The sequence below is a fragment of the Apteryx rowi genome, unplaced genomic scaffold, assembly GCF_003343035.1.
Source record: "Apteryx rowi isolate R43461 unplaced genomic scaffold, aptRow1 scaffold_570, whole genome shotgun sequence".
Classification (NCBI taxonomy): Eukaryota; Metazoa; Chordata; class Aves; order Apterygiformes; family Apterygidae; genus Apteryx; species Apteryx rowi.
Window position 1 is genome coordinate 9,939 of NW_020450839.1, and position 27,696 is coordinate 37,634.

The window sequence follows — 27,696 nt, forward strand, 5'->3', positions numbered from 1 at the left end:
CAAAGAATACAGAAGAAATTTATTGAAAGCACAAGTACAGACTGGCCAATAACTGCTTTCTACAATCTGAACAGTAAATAATGGAGCTACAGAAAGGTACAAAGGTTGTTATAAAATAGTTTTAATTTCTTTTCTTTTTGCATTACAAACATTCTTTGAAAGAGGCAATGGAATTCTGATGTTGTGTATGCTTACCCTCCCACCCCACCTTCCACAATACTGAACCTGTAATAGCTGTTATCAAAATATACAATACATCTGTTCACCATAAAAAACTGGGTTTTGCTGCCCCCTCATGTCTTACAACAGGTATAAAAAAATTATAAATATGTACACCCTTTTGTTACTCACATTCTTTACATGCAAACACAGGGATCCAAAGGAAAAACCCACAATTGCCTGGGTTCTGGGGTTACCTCAATTCATTTGCTTGCATTTTGCAAAATATATATAGCCTGTGTGTTGACCAAATCAAGGTTAAAGGCCACCAGACAGGTTTCATTCCAATAAGCCTCTTCCCAGTGTCTTGGGTGAGGTTGACTGAATGCATTTAAAAGTTAAACCACAGCTGTTCCACTTGGATTGCGCATGGATGTTTTCAAGGTACAGTGCTGCCTGTGGCACGTTCAGGAGTGCCAGCTGAATAGCCAGTGTTCCTTGGCTGTAAGAGGAATTGATTTGCTGTTTTTCATTTGGGGAAGAAGGCAGATGAGGAAATTAACTCTAGCTGACAATTACCAAGACATCTGAATTTGCCCTATTGAGTGTAAGATGCAAGCAAAGAGAGCTTTTCAAAGTAGCAGATGACAAGGCTTTTCATTAACAGGCTTATTCAGATTTATAGGTAACCGAAACCAGCATCTACTTGTCAGCTGAACTTTTTTTCAGCAAAACCGGGGGCAACGCTTTCATTTAAGATGGTTTCACACTCCTTTCAGCCACAAGCCGAAGACTAAGGCAGACAAGTATTAGCAATCTCATGCCAGCAACCCAAGCTGAACTCTCACTCAGACTTCACACGCTTCTCCAGCATAATTCACATCCTCAAGAGTTCAGGGAGGAACTAAGAAAAGTTAAGACTTTTCCAAACACTCAGTGCTAGGCAAGTCAAGAGCTCCCACACTAAGCAAGGAAATCGTAACTTGCAACACTAAGACAATTAAAAAACAAACTTTGGTCCACAATTTGCAGAAAAACCCTGAAAAAAAAGTACAAGATTCTTGTTATTTTGCATCCGAACAGGTTGCAGGTTAGAGGGAAATGTAAGGCAACATCGGATTATACAAAATAGAAGGCAGAATGGCCCGGGAAAAGAGTTGTAAGCCAGAAAAAAAAATGGTTGTATCATTGGGAAAAAACAATCTGCTGCATTCTACTTTTAATAAATTCCCTTCCTATAACTTAAAAAGATTTGGGCTTGTAGGTTTTAAAAAAAAAAAGTAAAAACTTTAGCCTGGGTCCTTTTACTTAAATTCACAAGCTATTTGTGCTTGTTATCTCAAAACACTTTGCTTTAAAAATCTGCTTAACATGTTTTATCAGTTTCATTACATTACTCATCCTCAGTCATGACCTCAGCCTGATAACTAAATTCCTGCCCTACAGTTTCAATTACAAAAAAAATAAAATAAGAAAGTACAGTATACAAGGGTAATACCACAAAGGAGTAAATTTAGATTACGTTTATACCATCTTATCGTTCTATAAAAAGGTACTTAAACTATTTCTTTTGCATATAAAGAGATTAGAATATTTGGTCAACTGGAAATATTGCTAGGCACAGATGACAGCAACTGCATCAAAAAGTATAATACAAGAATTAAAACAAAAAGCTCAAATGCTGAAGACATGCTATAAGAATGATGGCAGAGCTACATTGGTCTTGTTAATCTCAAATTAGGGGCGCGAAGGTGACTCACATGAACACCTTTCTAAATGTGGGATATCCAATAATTTTTCAAATCCTAGCCAAGTATTTAGATATATATATACACACACACAATTTAGACAAACTCTTAATGATTCGTCTTCACAAGTGTCCAACAGTGGTTAATTTCATATCTTGATCAATGCTCTTGTGAGGGGTAGAGCCTGTTGATTTGCTATTGACATTGGAATGTAATTTGGTCATGGGAATGCTTCCCCACCCAGACCTTTCTGCTGAATGTTATAAACAAAGGATCTTAAACAACTCCCACTTGAAAAGTTTGCAGATGGAGATAAACCACATGCAAATTGGAAAGTGGCATGAAGATACATGATACTACGCAGATTGAGACATTTCATGGACTGTGGGATACAACTGCCTAAAGAGTCAAAGCCCAATATTTTCTTTATCCACTTGCCAGCTTCACTTGTCCTTTGTTACAATAAACAGATCTAGTAAGCCAGAACTCATTCATTCCCCTCAACTCTCCCAATCCAATTCCTACAGTTCAGATGTTTTCCCCAAGAGAAGAGAAGTTTAAGGCACAGGATAGCAGATGCACAGTTTAGGTAAGATCAATGCAACTTATTTTTGTGCTGGGCGAGTTGGGAACTCCAATACACCATGCATTTTGCAAAATCCTGACTCCAAGGCGCTAAAGTGAATTTACACAGTGGTTTTTAGGTCTTTCAAGGCATGGATGGGTAAAGAAAATAAAAAAGGCATCAATGTGAAACCTGATAAACTTGTTAGGATCTGCTTTTTGGGGGGAGGAGGAGCGGGAGGGGAGGGGAATTTTCCCAGAGCAGGTTCCGAAGTGTAAACTTTAACTTGTGATTTTTATTTGAACAGTCAAGATTGTTACCCATCACTGCAAGGTTAGCAATATGAATTAGATTTAATTTTTTTAAAAACCGGTAAACTGATTTCTCTTTAAAAAAATAAAATCTCTGGTCTTTTAAGGTCACTTCAGCTGCATTTTTAAAGTGGCTTTTTTCTGGAATGATGGAAGTTGAAACCCTAGTGTTCAGCCCTCTAAGGTCAAGGCTGAACCCAAGAGGTTTTAAGTCAAGTCCATTTTGTCTCACGCCTTCCAAAGCTTTAAATGGTGGACTTCGAGAAGGACACACGCAGGTGATGATTCTCCCCAAGGTCATGATTATGGAGGTCAATGAGCGATTGAATAGCTTCTTCCACAGAGCCCATCTGGATCAGAGCCATTTTACGGTCCTTCCTGACAAGGCAGAAATTTAAGTCATGTTTAGTATCATCATTTGTAGAGTCTAACTATGCAAGTTTTCTTGTCTAGCACACTCAAGAAGGTCAGACAGACATTTCACTTTACAGCTGCTTGGGTAATTGAGACATACTTTTTCCTTTTATATGGAAGAGTAAGCCTGTATGATAAACATGCATACCCAAGCAACTAACTCAGCTACCTTAAATTATATTTCTTCATCAGCTTATATTCACCATGCACTCAATCCAGGGTTACTCCTGAATTCCTTATTCTAGAGTCATCAGATATGACAAAAATCATTCTGCTCACCTTTAGCTTAGCCCAAGTTGATTTTCAGTCAAGATTACTAGTAAGTGCTTCTACCACCCTCACAATTAAGAGCTCAGCATTAGGTAGGCTGGGCCATAAGAGAAAAACTTACTGGAAGAATTTGAATCCTTTGACCATCCCACCATTGCTTGAAAATAGCATCTTGAGGTCTTCTTCAGTTATTGAAGGTCTGAAAGAAATCAGTTTTCCAGTCAACTTTAGGTTGACAAACTAAATTAACCTCCTAAAAGAAAAAATACCCCCACAAAAACACACACATACAATCCTCATAAGTTTCTTTTCCAAATTCTCTACCAGTAACTCCACCAGCTGGCAAAACTATGAGGAACTACAGGAAGATGAACAAACTTTACTCCTGCCAGCAGTGAAGAGTTGACTGTATTCACTCTGAAATTAGCTTCAATTGCAAACATTTTCACAATATTATACTCAGCCACCTAAGAATTTTCCGTGCAGATACTTACGGAATATTGGACAGATGAAGAGTGGCAGAAGGGGGGAAGATGTTTTGGAAATTTTTGGAGCCTGGTTTCTTGAAACGATGCAGAGGAGAATTTCCATAATCCTTAGTCAGGCCTTGGTCTTCCTGCCCCTCACGAGGAAGTTGTACTGTCTGATGCTTGGACAGCGTTATACGGATTGGCTTCCCATGAAGCTTCTGACCATTTAAATGACTCATGGCTGCAACAGTTAGACAGCACTGACTTCAGTGATACTTCATTTTTCCCCTCATGTTTAAATGCAAGCTAGAATTTCATTCTATTTCTTCCCTTTGCAAACATCACATGCTCCAGGAACTGCATATCAGGCATTATCACTCTGCCTTATTCTGTTCATTTCTCTTTCCAGTAAGATTATCTGGCACAAACATACTATACCTCCTCCAGAGTTGCACTATACCCAAACTACATGTGCAGGGAAGTAATTAAGTGCTGACATTCAGGTTTTTTTTGTTTTTAAGAGACAACAAGACAACAGCACTCTGATATTAAAACTTTAGGTAGTCATTAGGTCTCTTAACAATCTGATACAATTAAGCTTGCTTACCAAGCTGAGCCTGGTTTCCATCAGCCATCTGAACTAGGGCGTTCTCTTTCTTATTAAATAAAATCTTCACCCTCTGCACATCACCATAGACTCCTTCAGAAAGTGAGGAAGGAAAAATAGTCTTAGGTAGGAAAAAAGGCAGTCTCATTCAACTTAGCATTAGCTAATCAATCCAACAGCAAAAACATTCATTCACAACCAGAACTGATCTCATTCCAACCATGTTTACTTATTCTGCTCTACGTAAGGAAAATTCTTATATAGCAGAATAATAATGGAACAATACATTAAAGAAAAGATACTGGGTTTCGGCAAAAAGCAAAAATCTAACTGCCAGAAGACTGGACAATTTAGCATGCTACCACAATTTAAAACTCTTATAAAAGACATGCAAAGCAATAAAACATGCATAACTGAACATAAAATAAAGGCAAACTAAAATTAAATAGCAAACTAAGTAAACAATGTAAAAATGAAATTACGCATTCAAAAATGGCAAACTGCAAACTGTACATTTTTGAAGTATCAAAAAAGTAATCTCAAATAAATGAAAAACAAGGTAATAAAAAGTGTGAATAATAACATACCGAAAAGAATAAAGAGGCATTGGGGTGTAACTCTCTTTAGAGAACAGCAGAGCAAGGCAGCGGAGGGACAGGGAAGAGGTAAGGAATCGAAGGGGAGAGCGAGGTTGCACAAATCGTCCACAACGAGGAAGGGCAGAGTCCCCGCAGGAAATGGCGAAATTGGTTGATGGATGATGAAGTTTTCAAGATGGTTAATATTGAAGGGCAGGTTGGTTTCCGAAGAGCAGGGTTTTTTTTTTTTTTTTTTGGAAGGGGAATGTTTTTATTTTTTGTTTCAAGCAACAACAGGAAGCAGAAGTACCGTGCAGTCAGTTGGCAAAGAAATTCCGGATCAGGGGAAGAAAAAAAATTCAGGGATGGGGGAGAAAAGAAAAAAGTAGCAAAAAACACAGGTCAGTAAATACATAAGGAAATATGTAGTGTTCCATCAGTCAGATTTATAGAATTCTACATACAATACTTGTTTACAGAAACAGTTAATAGGTTTTACCTAGTGGAACACAATGATAAAGAAAAGGCATTTTTACTTAAGATATACAAAGAGGTAGGAGACAGTATCACAACAGAGTGACTTCTACTGGCTTTCATATTGAATTAAACTGCGATAGTATTCTGTAAAATTATGACTAAAAATATTGTTTTCTCTGATTTCCAAGCATTTCTTAGAAGAAATGACTTTATGGATCAAGTCAAAAAAAATACAGCTGTGTTTGCTGCTTTAAGACAAGCGAGTAGAGGAAGCAATCTATATTGCATATTTAGCTGTAACCAAACAAGAAAAGTCCAATTTGGATATGAATCACTGCTTTTAAAGCAAAAGATTAGTGGTACAGCTGCTCCTCCAGATAAAAAAACCCCAAAACACAAAAACAAAAAAACACACCTCAAAGTGCTGCTAGAAGTACTCGCTATAAAGGAACTTGGTACCACATTTACAACAGAAGACTCTTCCCTTCCCTCTTTCTCAATGGGTTGACCTCATAATGCAGAAATCCAATACTATTACTCAGCCAGAATATCAAAAGCAGAAACAGCATCTCTGCTCCCAATGACAACACTAACTTAACATGTAGACAAAAGCCTGCAAAGTAAAAACTAGTGCAAGCTGAGACATCCAGACTTCCTCCACCTATTGTAGAAAGGGTAAGTGGAATAATTTTAAATTCCACGATTCTGAACGAAGGAGTCACTCTAGAGAAATACTGTCTCTTAACTAACTGGTTGTGGCACAGGTAAGTTTCTACAACACTGATTATACAAGCAATGGAAAAAGTTTTAGGTCTGTTAGTTCTCAGCTTCAGTCCAAGTATCAAAGTCTCTCTAGCCCAAAGATAAGCTGGATGGATAGTGAAGAGCTCATCAAAAAATACAAGGCATGAAATAACTGGTTGCTCCTATTTAAACAGGTACTGTGCACATCATTTAGACACTGCTCTTGAGAGCTGTGAACATATGCAAATTTATATAGGATAAAAGACTATGCTATACTCCATCACTGCCATCCAGTCAATGCAAAATCATCCTGAGAAAAGCACACTTGACCATATTACATTGGTCGAGAACAACAATGCCAGCTCTTAACATTTAAGATTCTTGTCTGAACAGCAAGTCATTGGGACCAAGCCAAAGATGACAGCTCCTGGAACAGCACAACAAGAGTTCCTAGGTAGAAAGAACAACTCATCCAAACCAAAGCTTGTATCACAGTCCATGCCATTATTTCATGCCCTGAAGAAAACAGTAATGATAGATAAAAAGAAGTCTGAAATATTGATTTAATTGGTTAATCTCATCAAGAGTTAAATATTTTTGATTATTCTTCATCACATCCAGACTTCCCCTTTGATGCAAAAGAGGTTTTGTGGTTACTCTGACATCACTGGTAAGTTTTATAGCTTTACAAAGTAGTATTAAGTTGTGTGTGCAGTCCCACCAGTTAAAGTATTGTTTTCCATCAGAGTCTCATCATACTCTATTGCACACATTAGAAGATTCTACACTTTCAATCTGACAAAGAGACAAAAGCTGACTTAAAAAATCCAAGATACTCTTTATCAAATTCTCTCATGATGGAGTCTTTCATTAAAGATTTTTTGTTCAATTTTAGTTGCTTCATTTTAAGAAGCCCAAATATTTCAACTCATTGAGATAAGTTAAATAGAATTGAAAATGTGAACTGAGTTGTTAAGGGTTTAACTAAGGAAAAACTTCCAGGAATCTTGGAAAGGAAAAAAATAAATGTGCAAGCACATGGCAGAGGAAATACTGCACAGGTACAACAAAGTCAAGCTGGCAGGGGTCCAGACACTAAACAGAAAGAGTAAAGGTCAGAATGAACTCTCTCTGTAGTTCTGAATTAATGTATTAAAAACTAGAACATGCTAAGAGGGAGGCGGGGGGGAAATAAAAAAAGAATGGACATGACTTTTCTGTGACCCAACTGACACTATTCCATGGAAGTGGCAGGGAGATTCCAAATAAGAGGGAGGAAGGGACAGGCTTTGTAGTCTTTATGGGACAAGAGCAGGCAGGCAGCACCCTTGGCTTTCAACCAAAGAAGAGCAAAGTTTTTAATTTGAGAGACAGACTTTCCCATTTCCCTTCAGCAACTAGAGTACTGATCTGCTTTGAGGTTTAGAACTGGCAGAGCCCATGTCATCTGCTTTTCTGGTTTTGCCGTTTCCTTTAGGATACAGTAGGATTTCACTTTCAATGAGTTTCAGCACAATCTGTGTTCAGAAAGTGAAAGCAGAGGTAACAGGAAGGAGGGAAAAAAAAAGGTAAAATTAGGACTCCACTAACCTCAGGATTCAGATTGCTAACCAGCAGAACAGAGTTCCCTGCCCCAGTGAGGCCGGGAATGGCAATCCGTCCTGCTGCAGCCGCTGCAGCTGCTGCTGATGGGATAGCCAAAGGAGCTAGTGCTCCATGAACATTTGGAACTGACAAGCCTGGAAATTAAAGAATATTAACCAGTAAAGAAATTAACAGCATGTACTCTAGTGTATTTGCTGCACCAGAAGGGAGAACAGCACACCATCTTTAACATGCAAGTAACAGTTCAAAACACAGTGAACTATTCTAATAGCAACAGGAGCCTCCAATTCTGGTGCCGCAGGAAATGTTATAATTTCTAATAGTATTTGCTCTTGCAGTGCCTGGTGCTTAAGAGACGCCTCTCCACACAGTATTGTTAACTACAATATTTTGCATGTTTTACAAGCGGAATCAGCACAAAGCCTCAGTTCTGTTGGTGCAGGAAAGGTATCACAAGCAGTGCATTTGAAAAGGTTTTTCCAACTAGTGCATGCCAAAAATGCTTCATTCTTTAACCATGCATTTAAGTCAGATATTATATGCTACCATTAGCTAATTCCTTCTTGAACAGAGAAACGTTTAAGTTTTACTTATATGCATTTCCAGGATGCTCAGTAACATCTGGCACCTCACAGTATTAGCCCTCCAAAGGGAAGAGCTTTAAACTTCATCTGCTAGTGGTTAAATGAAATTAATTCTCAAAGTGGCACCGTGCATTTCCCCAACAGGACAAAATATTGACAAAACATTAGTGGTTGGACAGAGTTCAATTTGTGCTTGTCATAAGCAAGGAAATTCTATCAAGTTACAGAAGAGTCACTGAACCTAGCTCAGTATGCTATGAAAAACAAAGCAAATTTGTTTTGCTAACACTCTGACAGGAGAATTTTAGCTCCCAGAACCTAAGCATTTAACTTCAAAAACTTAGTTGTTTCTGTACATCGCAATATTTTGTTTTATACAAGTTGTCAATTTCACAGTGCAACCTTAACAGTACGATTAGGCTCATATTTAAATATTAGCTTTATTCAGAATATTTAGAAAAAGTAGATGAAGGTTCTTAGCTTTTGACCACCTTTACAGAAGTCAAGTTCCCAAACTCAGCAACTTAGTAATTTAATACTACAGAAGGAAAGTCTAAACACAAAAAGCTTAATTATCTCCCCCAAATAAATATTTTAAATAGTGCTTTTACTGTCTTCCCCCTTCTGCTATTCAGACTTTCCTGTTACCACAGGAATATTTATCTAGGCAGAGGTTCTCAACTACACTTTTGTGTTCCTAGTTGAGTTTATGTACTGAAACACCATTCCCTTCTATGCCCTAGTGCCAGCACTCAGGATATACATGACTAATCCCAACAAAAACATCACTTAGCTCTAAAACCTCAAGACAGCTTCAGAAATAATCAGAAAACCTATATAAAATTCCAACTTACGAAATACAGTACCTGCAGCCTGAGGAATTGCAAAGGTAGGAGGAAAGCCAGCTCCTGCATACGGAGAGGCAGAAATTATTCCTGGGGCACCTGGGAAGAGATGTACACATTATACATAAATACCCATAGGAAGACAACTCTAGACATAGCTAGAGTATCTTGAGGTCTCCATCCTTCAATTTAAGCACTTAGTTAGAAGCTAAGCCCCAATTATAAACAGTAAGTCAAAAATGACTAATGCAATACTGAATTTCTTCAAGAAATGACAATGAAGTATTTCTACTCCAAGTCTGCTGTTCTGAAACAGCTGTTAGAAGATGGCTGTTGACTAAACAAGCTAAGTAGCTTCCATAGCTGTTTAACCACAATAGTTTCAAGCTATAGGTTACAACACCCCAAATTATCGCTGAGAGTCCATATTGTAGACAGAACAGCAGATGGCACTAGAAGCGCAGAAAGCAGCAAAATCCAGAAGCCTTCAGCCAAAGCAAGAACAGCTTTCATAGCAGTAGCATGCATCTGCATCCATCCATCCCAGTACTTCACACGAGTCTCATCCAGTGGTTCCCAAGTTTTTCTAATCAGTCACACAGTACACTAAAATTTTATATGACCAAATATACAAGGATTACATCCCTTCCCCTGTCCCAACTGACACAAGTATCAGTTACATTTGTCCTGCTCCCACTTTAAGAATTCTCACCAAAAGCAGCTGCCATGGTCTGATCAAGAGAGGGCTGGTTATCCCCAGAAGGTAGGTCTGGCCGTGTATAATCTCTGCTCTTATCATTGTTATATTTTACATTGAGACTTGTGAGCTTTGAGAAATCTATGCGCAGTGTACAACAGGCATTGTAGATATTCTGTCCATCTAAAGACTGCAAGGAAATAAACAATTCTTTATCCAAGGTGCCAAATACTAAATCAGGTAACAAATCTCTGAGGAGGCAAAGTGTTACATCACCCCAGGTAACACCGGTCCCTCTGAAGACATGCAGCATCTTAATTTGTGTGATGCTAACATCACTTCATTTTATCCCCTTTGGTATTTACTCAACATAACCCTACTGCTCTTCTAGCAGTGAAATTCCCTCCCACTTGCACATGCAATCTGCCACTATGTCAATGCTTGCACAAACATATGACAACAAAATATTCCAAAATGTTCATTCCTAAAGTTGATCTAGATTAATAGATACCTGAATTATTTAAATTCTGAAACTTGCTTTTAGCAATGAAAGCATACTACTCACCAGTTTGGCATGCTGAGCACTCACTGGGTCAGCATATTGTAGCAGGGCCTGAAATTGGTTGTTCTTTGTGAACGTAATTATTTTCAAGACTGTACCAAACTTGGAAAAAATCTGCAAGATAATATTTGTGTGCCTTGTTATCTTATTTCCAGTAGGCGAATTTCATTTATCCCCATTATTAGAAGAACAACCAACAACAAAATTTATCTTTTCACCCTATTAGTTTTCAGCTTAAAAATTAGAGTTTTAAACTACTCTGTGGCCATTGTTTAGCTTACTAGCATGGCATCAGATTAGAAAATAACATGATTACTGAAGTGCTCCCTTAATAAAAATGTTTAGTTTTGTCTTACTAAATTCTTACACAGGGAGATTCACATACACCTTCATAAACTGGAACTTTCTCAGAACTTTCCAGGGATTCTTAAATGCAGTCAAACTCGCATTTTAAATACAAAAATGAAGTTAAGCAACCTCAGTAGACAGCAAGAGTAACTTTTCCAACAGACAGACAAGCTAATGCCCAAATGGCTTGTGTATTTTTCCCCTGCTCTCCCATAAGGATATCTAACAGCTACTTCCTCTAAATCCTAGCTACAGCTTCAAGAGTTGTCTTGAAAGTATCAGTATTTGTCCTTTGCACTGAACTAGATTTCAATCCAACTAAAACGCACCATCAATCAAATCTCTGGAAATTAAAATTCGGACAGATTGGGACCAAAAACAGAAGAGTCACATGGGCATCATGGTCCAGAAAGAGATTTGAGGGCTACGTTCAGAGCTGCTCACCTCAAAATTTGGTTTACATGGATAAGAACATGCTGTTAAAACACTTGCATTGCAAATATACTAATTTACCATTTGTTGCTACACTTTCCTCTATGCTGATCTACAAGAAGTTGTTGTAACGTGTTTTACCTGATGCAGAACATCTAGAGTGACGGGATAGAAGAGATTCTCAACAATGATCCTCAGGACAGGGCTCTGGCCAGCCATTGCCATCCCTGCATCTACTGCTGCTGCAGAGGCTGACAGCGCTAGGTTTCCGGACTGAACAGAATTCACCGCTTGCAGAGCTGCTTGGGCACGCTGCAGAACCAAACATCCTGTTAGACTGACACTCCTGCTTGCAGAAATACATATTGAAACTCTTGAGATTCCCGTCTGCAAACTACTAAAAAGCAGAACTCAAAAGGGCTAGCAATTAACTGTCCCTAAGACTGGGGATGCAATGACTTCAGCACATTTTAAACATGGGCAATACAAAAATCATCACAGCAATGCAAAAATACAAACCAAGTAAAATATGAAATACTTGCACTACAGCTAGAAATCATGAATGGTATATATGGATGAATTAAAGTGTTGCTCAGCATCTACTGATGCAGCAAAATTATTCCATTATTTAGAAAAACGGAAAAGCTGGGCACTTCAAGGGTGAAATACTGTCTCCAGAATACTACATTAACTGACAAGACTGAAAGATTAATGTATAGCTGCTAGGGATCCAGGAGTGAAAAAAGACTTGGAAAAAATTCTGTAAAGAGTCCCCCTTATGCATATGCCATTATAATAGGCTCAGCATTGTGCATCAGATTCTGGTTTTGTTATATGCAACAAGTAGCATTTCATCTCCGCAGCATTAGATCCTGATGAATGTCAGTCTGAAAAGCGAGAGGAGGCAAACTGAACGTACTAGGCAGACATCCCTGATAAGGAGGCACAAGTAACTTGAACTTCTTTCCAGTGTTCTTGTTCTGAATGAATACCAATACGAGCTGAGCCAAAAAGGGGAACCTTTTACTCTATGCAGAGCCTATCTTTCACAGAAATTCTAGATAGCACAAAGCATTAAGAACTGCTGTGTTCAAGTGCTGCCTGCAAAAGCTAATACTCATTAGCAACGCATTATACTCTACCGAAGACAGAATTTTGCCCCAGAACTTCATTTTATATAAAGCTTCAAATATTAGATACAAAACATTTTCCAAAGCACTAAAGTTCATCAAGTCTTTAGATATCTATTCGGCTACTGTTTCTAATTAAAGAATGCTAATACACCGATTCTCACAATCTCACATTTGCTATTGTATTTTCTTCCCCTGACATTTCAAGCCAGTTCTAGTAGCTCATTTAACAATTTAAGATTTTGAGTAAAAACCATTACAGGAGTCCTTAAGCTAGAAGCCATTGGTAGAAATCATTGTCTCTTCCCTGCTGTTCCCACGTAGCACATGAAAAATCATAAGCAAAGGGAAAGATGCAAGCAAGAGCACTTTATTCTGAAAGTTAGGCTCTCAAACTAGATCAGAAGTGTTTGTATTCAAATTCACAGAAAACACAACATGCTCTGCTTAGCACTATCATAGTTAAATCAAATCCCTTGAAATCCTTTCATGCCTGTACCAGCAGCACAAATCAAAGCACTACGTGAGAACCATGCCTGTCCCTCCCACCAATATGACAACGTAAAGAACAAAAACTAACTGCTTGGTTTGGAGAGTTGTCCGTTTTGAGCTCCTTGTGGTTGGAGAACTGAATGTAGATGGGCTGGCTTCGAAGGACTGGAGTGACTGTGGTATAGTAGTTCACCATGGTGTTGGCTGCCTCCTCCGTATTCATTTCTATGAAAGCCTGCACAGAAGTCAAATCCAATACATTCAGATATTATCAAAGTAGCTCACACTAGGAGACAGTGTTAATGCTTGACAATATCATAGTGCGATTGATAACTTGAGAAGGAACTTTATTTTTAATTGAACTGCATCAGTATTTCAATTTGACTACTGCATTTACAATCAAGTTTTTCTTTGCATACAGAATTGTTTAAGAACAGGCTATATGTAGAACAGATGAGGAATTTCACTGTCCAGATTGACATTAACATCCTGTTTGTCTCATCCCAAGAGCCACGCTACACACATTTAGAAAACAGGCAGCTACAGAAGTGTTCGCAAGAATGCCAAAATAATTTAAGAATCCGGGCTATCACTCTTATCATATTAAGAGACTTCTCGTAATTCTCTGCGAATTTGTAAACCTCTCATTCTTTCATACCTTTATGGTCTTGCTCTACTTTGAAACAAAAATGCAAGGGGTTGTAGCAAGTCATTATATTAAGTACTTTCATATAATCATGCCATGCAACATCTAAGAGAGGTACATTTTCATAATTAATATTAAAGACGTAGTATTTTATGTGACAATTAAAGTTGGCTTGCTTCTTTACTCATTAATTTGTAAGAGACAATTTTAGTTACCAAATTAGTGCACACCTTCTGCATTACCCAAGAGTATCATGACTTTACCCAGCTCATTTTGATATATCTGTAAAGGTATCCTTAACCTGCAAAGTTAACACTTGCGGTTACTCAACTATCAAGCAAGCTTGAGTGAAAAAAGCCAACTCACACCACTGTTGTCCAAATCATTTACCTAGTCTGTAATTTAAAACCAAGCATAATGCCAATTATAAATGACAACCTATAATTAGGAACTGAACTCCTTGTACAGTCTGAAAATAGCATTTTCTACAGCTCACAGGATAATCATGGAAAAGTAAAATACAGCATGCAGAAGTTTTTGTCTCCTAATGCATGACAGTTGTTTAAACAATTTGCATGTGGTTTACTGATGACAAGTCATCAAGTTTGACATAATCATTACTTTCAATTTCGAACACAATACCTGATTTTTTCCTTTCAACATTAGAAGATTGGTGACCTTGCCAAAAGGTAAGCCCAAAGAAATGACCTCTGCCTCCGTGACGTCACTGGGGAGTTTACGGACGTGGATTACTCGAGATGGGACCCCAGCGCTTCTACTATCACCTTTGAATTTTTTGCTGTCGTTTCCATTAGCTATGGAAAACAAAAATCACTGCTTATTAGAGTGGGTTTGATAGAACATGCACATATTTACCACATTTGACATGCAGTGTGCGCTTCCCATCCAGTTATTACTCTGCATTACAGAGAAATACCATTGTCTAATTTAACCAAAGTTTGAAGACACATGGTTTTACTCATTTTTCAAATTACATGAGTGATCCAAGTGACGTAGCTGAATGCCACAGCAATGGAATCAACTCTCCAGTGGCCATTTTGCAGCTTGTTTACAGTACACACAACCCCACCCACCCGCATTTCTACTTTGTTTAGGTCTGAGCCACTAATTCTAGACTGCTGCTTTATTCCTTTTTACTTTGAATGGCACTCTTCGCAATGAAGCAGCTCGAGGAGCACATCTTAAAGTAGGTGATGTTAAAACAACAAATACATGATCCAAGACATAATTTTAGATTAACTGGACTGCATGCATGGCAAAGACTGTCAACAGCACAATACCAAATACATTAGCTGATACAGTCTGGCAGGGAGGCCACAGCTAGGCAGAACATAAAGGGACTCAAAGGATAACGGTAGCTCAAAGCAAGACAATTCAAGGCCCTGAGACAAGCACAGAGAAGAAAAGTCTACACTCAACACCCAAGGATTCCGTCTTGGATGGGATTACTTACTTGGGAGTCTTACACAATGTAGAGGTAATAGAAAACTACTATACATGCCAAAATAATCCTACATGAATTCAACTGTGCTTTAATTGCACCAGTTTACAGCACAAACTGCATGTTCCAATTGCTGTAAAATCATTTTAGCAACTGTCCCGCAACAATTTTATTCAGGCCACTAACATTTTAATGCTATAGGGCAGAAGTTTATTACTTTCAGCTCAGCCTTACAAAAGGCCTAATAATAACAAGCACTAAAAACGAATAGATTTTAAAATTAAGAACAAGTGGGGAAAAAGGGGGGCCTCATAGTATTTGCAATGCTTATCATCAATTTCTATTCTTATAGACAATGTTACCTGCAGAAGAAGAGTTGCTGCTCATGATAAAGGGTCCGTTAGTAACACAAGTAGAGAAAAGCTCGTCAGATCCCCGCTGGAAAAGAAAAGGAGAACAGTAAATTGACAGCATTTTGCTAAATTCTGTTCAGGTACTTGGAAAGCAGAACAATTGAGCTATTAAGGTGCAAAAAACTGAACAGAAGTACAAATATACTGACAGTGGGCAATCAACCTCTCCATCCATCATATAAATTAAATACAAGTAAAATCCAATTTAGGAAGTGCGTAGCACTATCCACTATCTCCATTCAGCTAGGCATTAGGAACCTCGGGATTGTCTGAAAGCACTAAATCAAGTCCCCTCTATTCAGCTATATGTTCTCCTACTGTTTCTAGTAAGATAGATTTGACTATTGATATCAGATAAGATTATCATCCTTTTAGTTTAAGCTAGAACAATACTGCAGTTTATCAGAAACTGCAAAGCAGATGTGCCACCAGGCATTCATCAACAGGAGAGAAGATTATTTTACTGTAGGTTACCAAGAGTAAGAAACTCTTAAAGCTAAAGACAAGTTATCAAAAGCTGGATAAAGTGTTAGTGAATGACTTAACTACTATGAAAACAAGAGATGTGTATTTCCACCTGACAAGGAAAAGATGCAACCTGGAGAAACTGAAAACTGAAAGAAATGGGACTCTTCCCCACCCCTCCCCCAGCCTCCCAAGGGCCAGAGCAAGAAAAAAATCAAGTGACTAGAAAAGTAGCTACTTTTCATATTTTACAACAGTAAATCGGTCTGCATATAATAAAGTAATCTACATTCTAGTACAAAAAAATCATATCACTGGTTTGTTGTTTTGTAGCCATAATCCCCACAACAGTAGCAACAATTTCTAGGACCAGACAGTACCCTAAAGTCTCAGTAAACACTTTAGATCCGTCTTTGGACTTTGTTCTAACAGACACAGACAAGCATTCTGAAGCAGAGAAATCCAAGTATCACAGCTTGGCACAAATTCTTTGTAATCCCATCCTCTACTGCATTTTACACTAGGAGTTGTTCTACACTGAAGTCAACAGGTCTACTTGCAGAACAGAATGCTGCAAGTAGCACAGTTTGCATCCCAACATCATGTTTCTTTGATTTTTCTTATTGCAGTACAGTGCCTTTCAACTTAGGAAAGCACAGTCCAATGAGAAATTCTAAAACTACTCAAACAAACCGATAATGCAAATCCATTAACAGAAATGCATTTAATTATTCTAGGCTCTGTAGTAGCTGTAGTTAAGGTACAATTCCATCTACTTGCAGATGGAAGCCTGGCACTTCTCTCCTCCATTCCCTGCATATAAAGTTAAACAGATCTATGTGACAGGTTAATGTGAGCCATGTAAGTATTTCAACTCATTACAACATAACCTATAAAGTCACCCAAATTACCTCAACTGACCAAGGCTAGTCTAACTTAGAGCAGGAGGTATTAAAAACATTACTAAGACAAAAGCAAATAAGACTACAAATTACTTCTCAGCACAACTGATATTCATATACATACAGTTTAAAATCAGTATGACTTAATTTTAAACAAGCAACACAGAAGACCTCAAAACCCACTGTAAGCAGTATGCAAACATGAAAATACAAATCCATTAAAAAAAAGCACTTTCCTGTGATTTTCAAAGTGATTCATACACAGAAGCGCTACACTAAAAGATTTCCTCTAAAAGGGGTGGGGGAAGAAAAGAACTAAGCTCATCCCTGCCTCAGCTAAATCTCATCTGTCCTGATGAAAACATACCCTGTTTCATACTGTGACCACCAGAAACACTATCTTTCACCATGTCCTATATATCTAGTGGCAATTGTAGTAACAGTATCTGTGCAACAACAAAAGCTCTCTGCTTACTCTATCAGTAAACAGGTTGGAAAAGTAGGTCACATAAGGAGCCCCAGAACACTGAATTAGAGGTATCTTATAAACAGCTTTATTTTTTCCAGTCTTGAATTTCTTGTTTGACTACTCACTGCTAACTCTTCAAAGACAAACTCAAGGACTTTGATGTACTGAATATGAGAAATTAGGACAGGTTCCAAAATCATGGTTCATGTGCTACTACTGGTCAACTGCAAAGCACTGGGTAGGTTCTACAAAGGCAGTGGGTCACCCAGTGATGTCTCCTTGTTCCAGCTTAAGTAAAGTAGTAATTAGGAATTGGCCTTAACACCTGTTCTAATTAGCCCTGGGATTTTTGAGTACAACAGAGGCGCAAGCTAGTCTGGGAGATCCCATCTTTCTGATTAAATTAATGCATAATTCAAGGTTAAAAAAATCCATCAGTTTGAAAATGCTCATGTGCCTAAATTATTGCAAAAAAATACAAGTGCAGCTTTACATTTTGTGGCATAGGTTACAACTGGCAGCTATTTAAAGAACAGCCTATGAGCAAACAAAAAACCTACAAATGCAGACAGATGTTTACTGACCTAAAAAAGAGCCTTGAAGAGCCTCTGAAACTGACTACATCATTCCCTAGCAGGCCTTGAACTTTTTTTTCTTTTTAAGAACTTAATTAACAACATGTATATTTCTGAGTATGCACAACTCAGACATTCCTAATATGAATCAATGTGCCTATGCAAGTACACTCAATTACCCCTTATGATCCACCATGGAAATGCTAGAAGAACAAGCCACTTGTTTGGCTGTCATGGAGGCAAGAATAGGAAACTATAGCCTGGAAAAACAAACATTTGTACCATTATGGAAAGAGTTTAAAATTTCCTGAATGAAACTTTCCCAACGACTCGTTTAAAATAAACATTTTCTTGCATATTTAAAAGTTTACTTGCAACACACTTCAACAAGGAATGCTTATTGCTGCTAGTTTCCACATGTCAATGTTTCTTTAATGAAAGAGTACAATTTCAAATCCACTTCCCCTCTTATCTTCAAGACAGTCTATGCTGCCTGCTGTGACCGGAGCCAGGAGGCAGAGGGGGATGATTGTTTGACATCAAAAGAAGCAGCAGTCAATTTGTAAGCTTCACAGTTGGAAGTACGTGCAAATGAAGAGGGAAGACTGAAGCATTTGGAAAACTGCAATTATTCTAAGGTCTCTTATCTACACACAGAAATTTACAGATATTACATACATTCTAATGTACAGTTATAACAGAATTACTCCCCACATGGACCCTCTTTAAAACAATGGCTTTTAAAGTACAAGCCAAAAAGGAGCATACTCAATGTAGCAAGGAGTTGCATCAGTTACATGATACTACCATAATCACACAGTATGTATCCGTGCTGGTAAGCTTCCTTGAACAGAATCAAACTGCATCAACTAAAGCATTTTTCTTCAACATTTCTCACATTGTTACTCTGTTGGAACTATCACAGATAACTGTAAATCTCTAGTGACAGGTTTTTTTTGGAATGATCTAACCTGAGGTAAATTGAAAACAGAAGGGGGCTCAGTCTGCATTCAGTATGGAGAACTTCAGCAGGAGCTGATATCAATTGACTGTCTTTACACTTGCAGTGGTCGCCAAGTTCCCTTTCCAGACTGTTTTCTTTCTGTACATGTTATGAATAAGCTTTAAAAACATGTTATAATACAGTCAAATGCTCTGTACCAAGTATTTCATTTCAGCAGAGCCAGAGGAACCAAACCGAGCCTGATTTTGTTTTAAAAAGTTAGACTTTAAAGAAGAGTTCCTCACCAGCAGCTTATCTATTGGGTATTTTGAATTATATTTGAAAAGCCAAAACAAAAAGCTATCGATTCTGAAACATTACCTGTGTTGTTGTTGTGTGGGTTTTTTTAATTGTACATCTAAACAATTCTATTCTTCTATTTGCTCCCTGTAACTCACACGCCATAAAGCATTCTCCAGTCATTACTGCACCATTAATTTTTATATCTTTTAATTCCCCAACTATTATAAAGAGACCCAGGACTGTAGTGCTTGGTTCAGGATGCAGTTCCATACATTCTGAAGTTAACATTCTTGCTCACAGGAAGCATTAGTCTATGTTGACATTTCTGGTTAGCTAATTATTTTACAGCTGGTATTTCTAATAAGAGATTAACAGAAGCAAAAACATACTAATAGTAATACGGCTCTACATAAAAGTCCTCATTTTAACTAACAAATCTAATCTTTGTTTACAGAAAACAAATCACTTTTTAAAAGTTGTGTTGCTGAATCTCTTCTCATCCAGGGTAAGCCTATCTCTGTTTCCAAAAATCACTGATTAGCCACGCAAATTATTAACAGGTAAAATACAGACGGTGAGCATTTCTATGACAGCAGCTTCCTTTTGTCTGCTGCACTCACAGCTACAAAAGGTCTACTACTCAAGCTGCATTAATTTATTAACAGACCCATGCTCTGTGTAGTCTTGCTATCACCACTTCACTTCCCTTTTCTGAATTAGGGAAAGGAAGTCAGTCACAAGATAAAATTCTAAAATTTCACATTTTTCAAAGTTATAATCTTGAATACTCCTGCTCAAACTTTCCTAAGCCTTCCCCTTGTTTAAAAAGGAAGTTCTAAAAAAACAAATTTTAACTTAAAAATTAAGTTAGCCTAAGCTTTCATAGCTTAAAAAAAGCAGTTGTCAATTCATATGAAAACTACAAAACTGTCTCTTTTTACCAGAATTTTACTTAAACTTAGTTTGGAATGAAGAAACCCAAAGATTGTCTCAGCACATCTAGAAGTATTGCAGATATTCTCAGTTGCCCTATATAATCTGCCATCTACTTAAGATCCACTGACTCATTTAAAAAGGATTACAATAAATCAATCGCATTCTGTCTGTGCAAAAGGCTAGAAACCAATGCAGACTAAATGACCGCAAAAACACGAATTTTAAGAGAAATAGGTAATACTCTACATGGTAACAAGTAATTGAAAAACTGAGTAGCAATAGAGCTTTGATACAGAACATGAGACTTCCATGTAAGTGTCTACAAACATTTAAGGACCATATATAAAGATTTAAATGTGTATGTTACTTCATAGTCTTTGACCAGTACTTTCAGAACATTGTGCAAATGTCAAGGGCTGAAAGCAAAATTAAAGCAACATCAAAAAGACAGGGAATATGGAAAACTATTAGAAAGGGTCAGCAAGCCACTGGCTAACCAAGCCTAAAACCTACAAGAAAAACTACTTCCCGACTCCCTGAGCACAGAGCAGCAGTCATCTGACTTTGGCTATGAAATGCCTTAGACTGCTCTACCAATTTTTAACAGACTACAGATAGAGTCATCCCTCCTTCTTCTAAAGGAGTCTTGTGCCTTTGCCCACACTGAGCATGCAAGTACCATTCTACTACTCCACTTTCCCTACATACGTGCACCATAATATTTTACACACACAATTACACACCAACATGAAGAGAAGCTCACAGGAACCCTTTGCTCTGATAAGAGGTAAAAAAATTGGGGGGAATACAGGAAGCATTGAGTGTCTCAAGCACACTTCCAAGAACTCTGTATGAGTTCAATCCCAGAGGAATTAAAGAATGCATACTCTGAGACTACAGTTCACAACTCAAATAACTTTGCAAAGAAACTAATAAGAAATCCAGTCTGATGACATCATCATTCACACTCATCATATTACATGCCAGCACTTTTTGCTGAGAGATTCAAGAGCTAAGAGTGGAACTAAATTTAAACTACTAGGAAGAATGATGCCAATTTTCCTTGTCTTCCACAGAAGACTTATTTTCAGCAAGCTTCACTGATTTTTTCCCCCACATGCTTCTCTTTACCCTCCTGCCTCAAATACTCTTTAGCCATTTAAAGGTACCACAGTGATTAAAAAAAATCTAATTTGGGTCACAAACAGAACATGTTAGTCAATTTTCTTGTGAAAATGCATCTGAAGAACACTGGACAGAACTTCATACTCTTTTAATCCCAATAAAGTTAAAAAGTTAGCATTAACTTAAAATAACTTCAATAGTCTAAAGACTGCAGGCTCCGAGCTGAATTTTAATAGTGCACTGTGATAGTAGTATGTACATTATATTGGTCATCCCACTGATCTGTAAGTAGCAGTTATAACCTCAGTGTGTGTCATCCATCCCTCCGTGCCCCCTGTTTGTGAGACATTAAATTGATCATCCAATCAGACCCAAAAATGAAAGTTGCAAAAAAAAAATCAATTTAGTACACTATTGCTTATGGTTGAACTTTATGTACTAATTCAAATGCAGAAACCCCTACATCATTTATCAAATTAAATCCAACTCAGTAGTCAGCACACTGCATGGATATAGTCAATCTGTAGTGGAAATATTTGCATATCTGGCAGGCCTAGAGCATATATATATTTTATATTATGCTTTGTTCAGCTGGGGCTAGCAAACACCTATCACCTACAATTTAGGGATCGTCTAAATTGTTATAGCCTCACTCTTGTCTGGACAAAGTTTAGTTTAATACCTTCATAGAAGAGCCAGTGTGCCAAGCTTCCCACTAAGATGCACATCGGAATACCAGGTACTCACACATTTTCAGCATCTCTGGAACTAGGCTAGTCGGTCAGTGTTGCAAAGAATTTAACACTTTACAAAATTATTTTCCTACTGTACATATTGCAGCAATAGCTGGCACTATTTCTGTAGTTTCAGACAAGACTTCTGAGTTCCTGAAAGACACTGGAGACTTAACTATTACATATAAGCAGTTGCTCACATAACCTGGATGCGAGATTTTGCATTAAGAGTGCATTATGAACTTAAGCATACACAAGCTTTAGAGCAAAGCCAGATCCTCAACCCACTCATCTAATCAGCCCCTCCCTAACTTTCATTCTCAGTCTCAGCTACTATGGAGACACCCTGTGAAACAAACCTGCCCTTTGAGCAAATAAAAGGTGTGGCCATTTTAAATGGCCCCAAATTCCTAAACTCTAAGTACTGAAGTAATGCAGTCATTCTTGCTCTGTAGGGTAGCACACACCCAAGCCTTATGAGATACTGCTCCCAAGTTGCAACTTAACTATTAGCAAACCTTGAGTTTTTGAAGTCATTAGGCTGGAGCAGATAGGTTTTTAGTAAAACTTTGTACAAATACTATCAGAAAGAAATATTGCCCTAATAATTCAGGAAAAAGAAGCCTTGAAAGAATACTTTGTGACAAACCTATAAAGTGGCAAACTGAACTTGCAAGTTCAGAAGGAACTCCACACTAATTCAATCTCATCTAAATTGTGATTGCATAATAATCAGAACCGGCTTTGGCAAACACCAAGCAATCATTACCTCAGAATTACTAAAACACAGATGCTGAAATAAGCACAGAACTCTACAAGAGTCTTAATACGAAGCTTGAAAGGGAGGAAAAAAATACCCACACACCGCACAGCTACACCAGACCCATATAAAAGCTGAAGTTAAACGATGCCTCTTCTTGCTAGTTTGAGCAGATGACAAATGGGGCACCAGCACATCTACATTTTCTAGTCTGACAACAAATACTTGAAATAGATGTCACTGACTTGGAGACCACAAAGGGAGTCAATCTCTACATTTGTGAGTGGCAATATTAAAAGGATTAAGTAAAATCCATGCCTGTGAAATGCCTTGCCATTTTTTAAATCACCACAGTTGACAGGCAAGGTAGGCCTGAGGTTCAAATACATAAAAATGGGTTAAGAAAATATTCTATCAGCTGATCATTTTCTGGCAAGTCTCACTCAATTTCATTTTCATCAGCAACAGAAGCCATAGCTCATTTCCTTTCTGAGTGCAAGCAATTTGAGCTAACTGCCACATTTAAAAAAAATGTTTAAGATATGATGCAGAGAAACCTTTTTACACAGGTCTAATAGCTGATAAACCTGTGGTAGCAATCTTGCTTAGTACCTGTGCTTCAACTTCTGTTAAACTGAATTAAGTAAACAGTTTTCATAATCTACTGGAAGGTTTACCACTTGCCCCTGCAAAAGGCAGTTATCTATAAATTGAAGACACAGGTGTATAAAAGCTGATTGTGTGCCACTTAAATCTAACAGATTAGACAGAGCTATTTGCCAAATCTGACACAATGCTTGCCAATAGGTTCTAGCATCCGTATCTTGTTGAGTACATGTGGCTTACATGTGTGATCATGCCTGTTACAGAAAGACCACAAGAGCCAGCTTGTTGCAGCCTCTAGCTAAAGCCATAGGAGGGGACTGGAATTTCCTCACAACATTCTTGGCCTACTGCCTGAAGCCATAATTACTGTTCCCATGGCAAAGATCCTGGCTTGACCACAAATCACTTCTACACAGTCAGCCTGTATCACACTCTAGCAAACCTTGCTTTAAAAATTAACTTCTCAAATGCCTCAGAAGCACAATGATTTTCTGTAAATGCATCCTTCAAACAGCTCAGCTTAATCAAAACACTACAGGATTATTGAACACAACCTTTTTCCAGCAATTTTTATCTATAAAATGCAACAGTACTTATAGTTAAAGAATACTTTTACAGCTCATACACTTTCTAATAAGTCAGTCCTGCTCAAAGACCGTTACAGCCTAAAGAAATAAAATGATACTTAAGCAAATTAGAGAAAAGGAAAGGAGATACTGAGAGAGTGAACTTGATCAAAGTACTTAAAAGTAGTAACTGCAGGGGACAGACCTGCTCCCTTAGAAGTCCAAATACAGTGCCTCCATCTTAAGGCTGAACTTCCTTCCTTTTCAGATAGTAACGAAATTACAGGAAAAAAAGAAGTCTTAAATCATGTGTTTCTAATCTGCAGGACATTCCAGAAGACTAGGCATCAAGAGCCCTATAACAGAATTGTAATGTGTTTCCTAGGCAAACTCATACACTTTAAACTGAAGAGCCTGAGGACCAGGTTAAATGCAAAGCCCTGAAATGGCTACTTGGATTACCAGCCTGATAAAAACAAGACTACCGGACATTAAAGTGCTTTAGAACTAAACCATGAGAATATTTGGGGAGTCTGAAGACTTATTCTTAATGGTTAAGTTACAGAACATAAATATAGCAAAGATCTAAAAACAAAGAATGAAATCAAGTGTGAGTACCTGTAATAGGTAAACTACGGATGGGAGAAAATGCTTCAAGAAAGTGCCAGTATCCTGCCTTTTAAACAGCAGAATTAACTGATACATACTTTCACAAAGTCTTTAACTTCAAAGTTAGACTGTAGCAATATGGAAAGCTTTACCTGAGGAAGGCAACTAAAGATACCACTGTAAAGTGTTTTTGACATTTTATTCAACGATGTTTTCTTAAGTTACAGGCACTTTTCTTGCTTGTCCGAGATTTCCCTGGTTTTGGGACATTCCATTTATACTAACAAAACAGTTAAAAAGGTTTCCATTATTCTCTTATTAAAATGCTGCTTAACAAAGTACATCGAGACAGCTGACAGCTTTTTGGGACTGTAATCCTCTAATACCTTAATAAATTGGATGGAGTACTGTTTCTGCCTTCTTTGTACATACATGATATGAATAAATTTACACTTCAGATTAAAGACAGTCTTCCAACTCAACTCTGCATGCCTTTCATTTAGGAGCTCAGTCAGCAAGCTCTTGTGAGCACAGCTTTTGGAACGGACACTAGCAAGGTAGTTCCATCCCCAGCTGAATCCTGTTTCCATTAGTTTTATAAATTCAACAGACCACAAAACTGTAGTTCCACTACATTATTTTAAATTATTAGGCAATTATAAAGAACATCTGCCTCTGAATAGAGGGGGAGAAAAATCAGTTAATCCTTGAAGTGATTTCAGCGATGCCTGAGGGATGAGACAAATGATGCTGGAAGGAAGAGAGCTCTATCATTGAAATTACTTCAGCAGGGTGATCACTGAAATGTTTCTGTGACATTACACAAACTTTCTTCTGCAGTCTCTTCAAACTATTTATTGGAAAAACTCAAAGAAAAGGGAGACAACAAGCAAGAGCAACAACAGAATTTTAGAAGAGCTGTAGCCAATGAGGTTTCACACTCTGTACCAAGAGAAGCATTTTTAACAAGTAATGCATACATGGTTTGATTACACATCTTTTTAAAGCAATGAAGAAAGCCTGTATGCCCCCCCCCCATGCAAGAATCTTGCAATCAGATGATCTTCAGTAGTACAGGAAGAGCAGGATATAGGCCAACCAGCTGTACACAAGCATGTACAGGATACAGGCATGAATTCTTTACTTTGTTACTAACTGTGAATCCTATAAATAGGATTCAAGCTTACTTAAAGCAAAATCCATGACATGCATAACATCTTATAGCAAAACATTAAAGAACACAACCTGTATTCGATGAACTACACTGGCATATTCAATATCTTAAACACAATCAGATACACAGCTATTTTGAAAATATTTTTAAAACTTACCTTTGAGATGATTCAACTTTCTTTTTTGCTTCTGTCACTCTTTAAATTTTGATTCAGCTTCCTCAAAACCTGCCTGTCTTTCTTGACAAGAATACTCATTTTTGATGCACATACCTCTTTCACCACTCTCCACCCTACTGTACAACTAGGGTAAGAGGAATTACAATTCTGTCCCGTGCTACAGGATTTCTCCCAGTCCCCATTTTAGACACCTTGACTACACTCTTCTAGGTGACTGAAATCACCCTACAGATGGGAGTGATGAGGCATGCAATATCACATCCTGAAGCTTTCCAAGATTCAGAAAAGACTATTAGAGTTTCAGAGGCTTCCTGGTCAAGTTCTTTAGTTATGTAAAAGAACTTCTTAAAACTGCAGCAACTTAAGATTACACATTGTTATAATTGACTGAGGGGACTTTTACCTAGATTAATCTGCTTACTGGAAGATGTCGTATGAAACTGTCCTACAGTGGTCAAGTGATGGCTTAGTCCAACAATTATCATGGCTTGATTAACTATTAACCAACCTGACTGTCAAAACTCAAGCTTTTCCTCTTTGATGACAAACTGATCTCCTTCTTGCAGATGGTGGTCTCAACCAAAACCAGACACTACCATGTCACTAAGATTTTAATTGAAATCTCAGACACAGATACTAGGAAACACTAGAATAACCCATCCCCTACAGTTGTCAAACAGATCCCCTCCATTTGTTTAATGCTTCTCAGAAACCCCAAAGCACTAACAAACACGCCTATGCCTACAGCAGTCACATCTAATTTTGTTCCTTCAATATTAAAAACTATTTGCTGTCTAGGAGCAACTTCTCTAATGCTTTTAATTCACTTATGCAGATTTAACAGAGCTCATACTACACAAGCTCAACTCTACTTAAAGAATTAGCCCTATCACACATTGCATCAACTCACCAGCCTCTATTCAAGTTTCCACATGCAACTCTACTTCATTTCTGTGTTAATAACGAAGAAGCTAACATAGAATTCAGGCCATGAAAAAAGTTGCCAGATTACTACTTTGAGGGCTCACATTCACACATACTACCTAATGAAAAGAACTTACAGGGCTGAACTTACTGTAATCCCAATTCCAGAACATTAGCAGCAATGTTCACTAGGTAAAATAATAAACTTCTAATACATGAAGGAGTGCCAGTCTATACTGCACATTCCAGTTTAGCATTTCACAGGAATGAGCTTTTATCCTGTGAACACAACAGCCTATTACCATGCACCATAGATAAGGAGGCTCCTGTCAGCACTGAGTTTCAGGGCTAGGTCTGCACTTTCAAAACCCGAGACTAGAAGGGTAAAGGTCATATTTACTGTACTTGCAAGAGATAAAAATCAACAACTAAACACTCTTGATTTTTCATGGTACAAGAATTTTTGACATATAACTGGAATAGGTATTCACATTAAAAGAGTTCCCAAAAAAGAAAAGACCAACATTTCTCCACTGAGAAGCATTGTCTGGTATACAAATAACAAGCATGGCTTGATATTTTTGTAGGGGAAGGGCTGTTCCTAAACACAATAAAGTTCTTCTCTAACAGTCGATAATCAATGTCCAAATGCCAAGAGCTAAGTGCTGAGCCATAATAAAAGTTTTAAATGCACATGAAACTAAGTTACCTTCTAGTTAAAATCAATTTATGTGGTACCAGAAATAACCCTTTAAAGCTGAAGATCTACATTTGGTGAGGCTAAAACTAAGTCAGATGCTGAGCAGTGTAAAAAGAGAGAAAAAGTGAGAAGTGCCTACCTTTGTACCAACTGTTATATCTTGGACAA

General features: G+C 37.8%; 1 protein-coding gene across 1 annotated transcript; it reads right to left on the minus strand.

The window, feature by feature from the left end:
* PTBP1 (polypyrimidine tract binding protein 1) lies at positions 1-27,696 on the minus strand. Its single transcript, XM_026082254.1, has 14 exons — positions 27,668-27,696; positions 15,509-15,584; positions 14,327-14,499; positions 13,127-13,273; positions 11,558-11,728; positions 10,640-10,750; positions 10,090-10,264; positions 9,399-9,476; positions 7,934-8,082; positions 5,132-5,165; positions 4,545-4,637; positions 3,962-4,178; positions 3,589-3,666; positions 1-3,161 (listed from the first exon to the last, which is right to left on the minus strand). The coding sequence occupies exons 2-14, from the start codon at positions 15,531-15,533 to the stop codon at positions 3,029-3,031; spliced, it is 1,584 nt and encodes a 527-aa protein (XP_025938039.1). The 5' UTR covers positions 15,534-15,584; positions 27,668-27,696; the 3' UTR covers positions 1-3,028.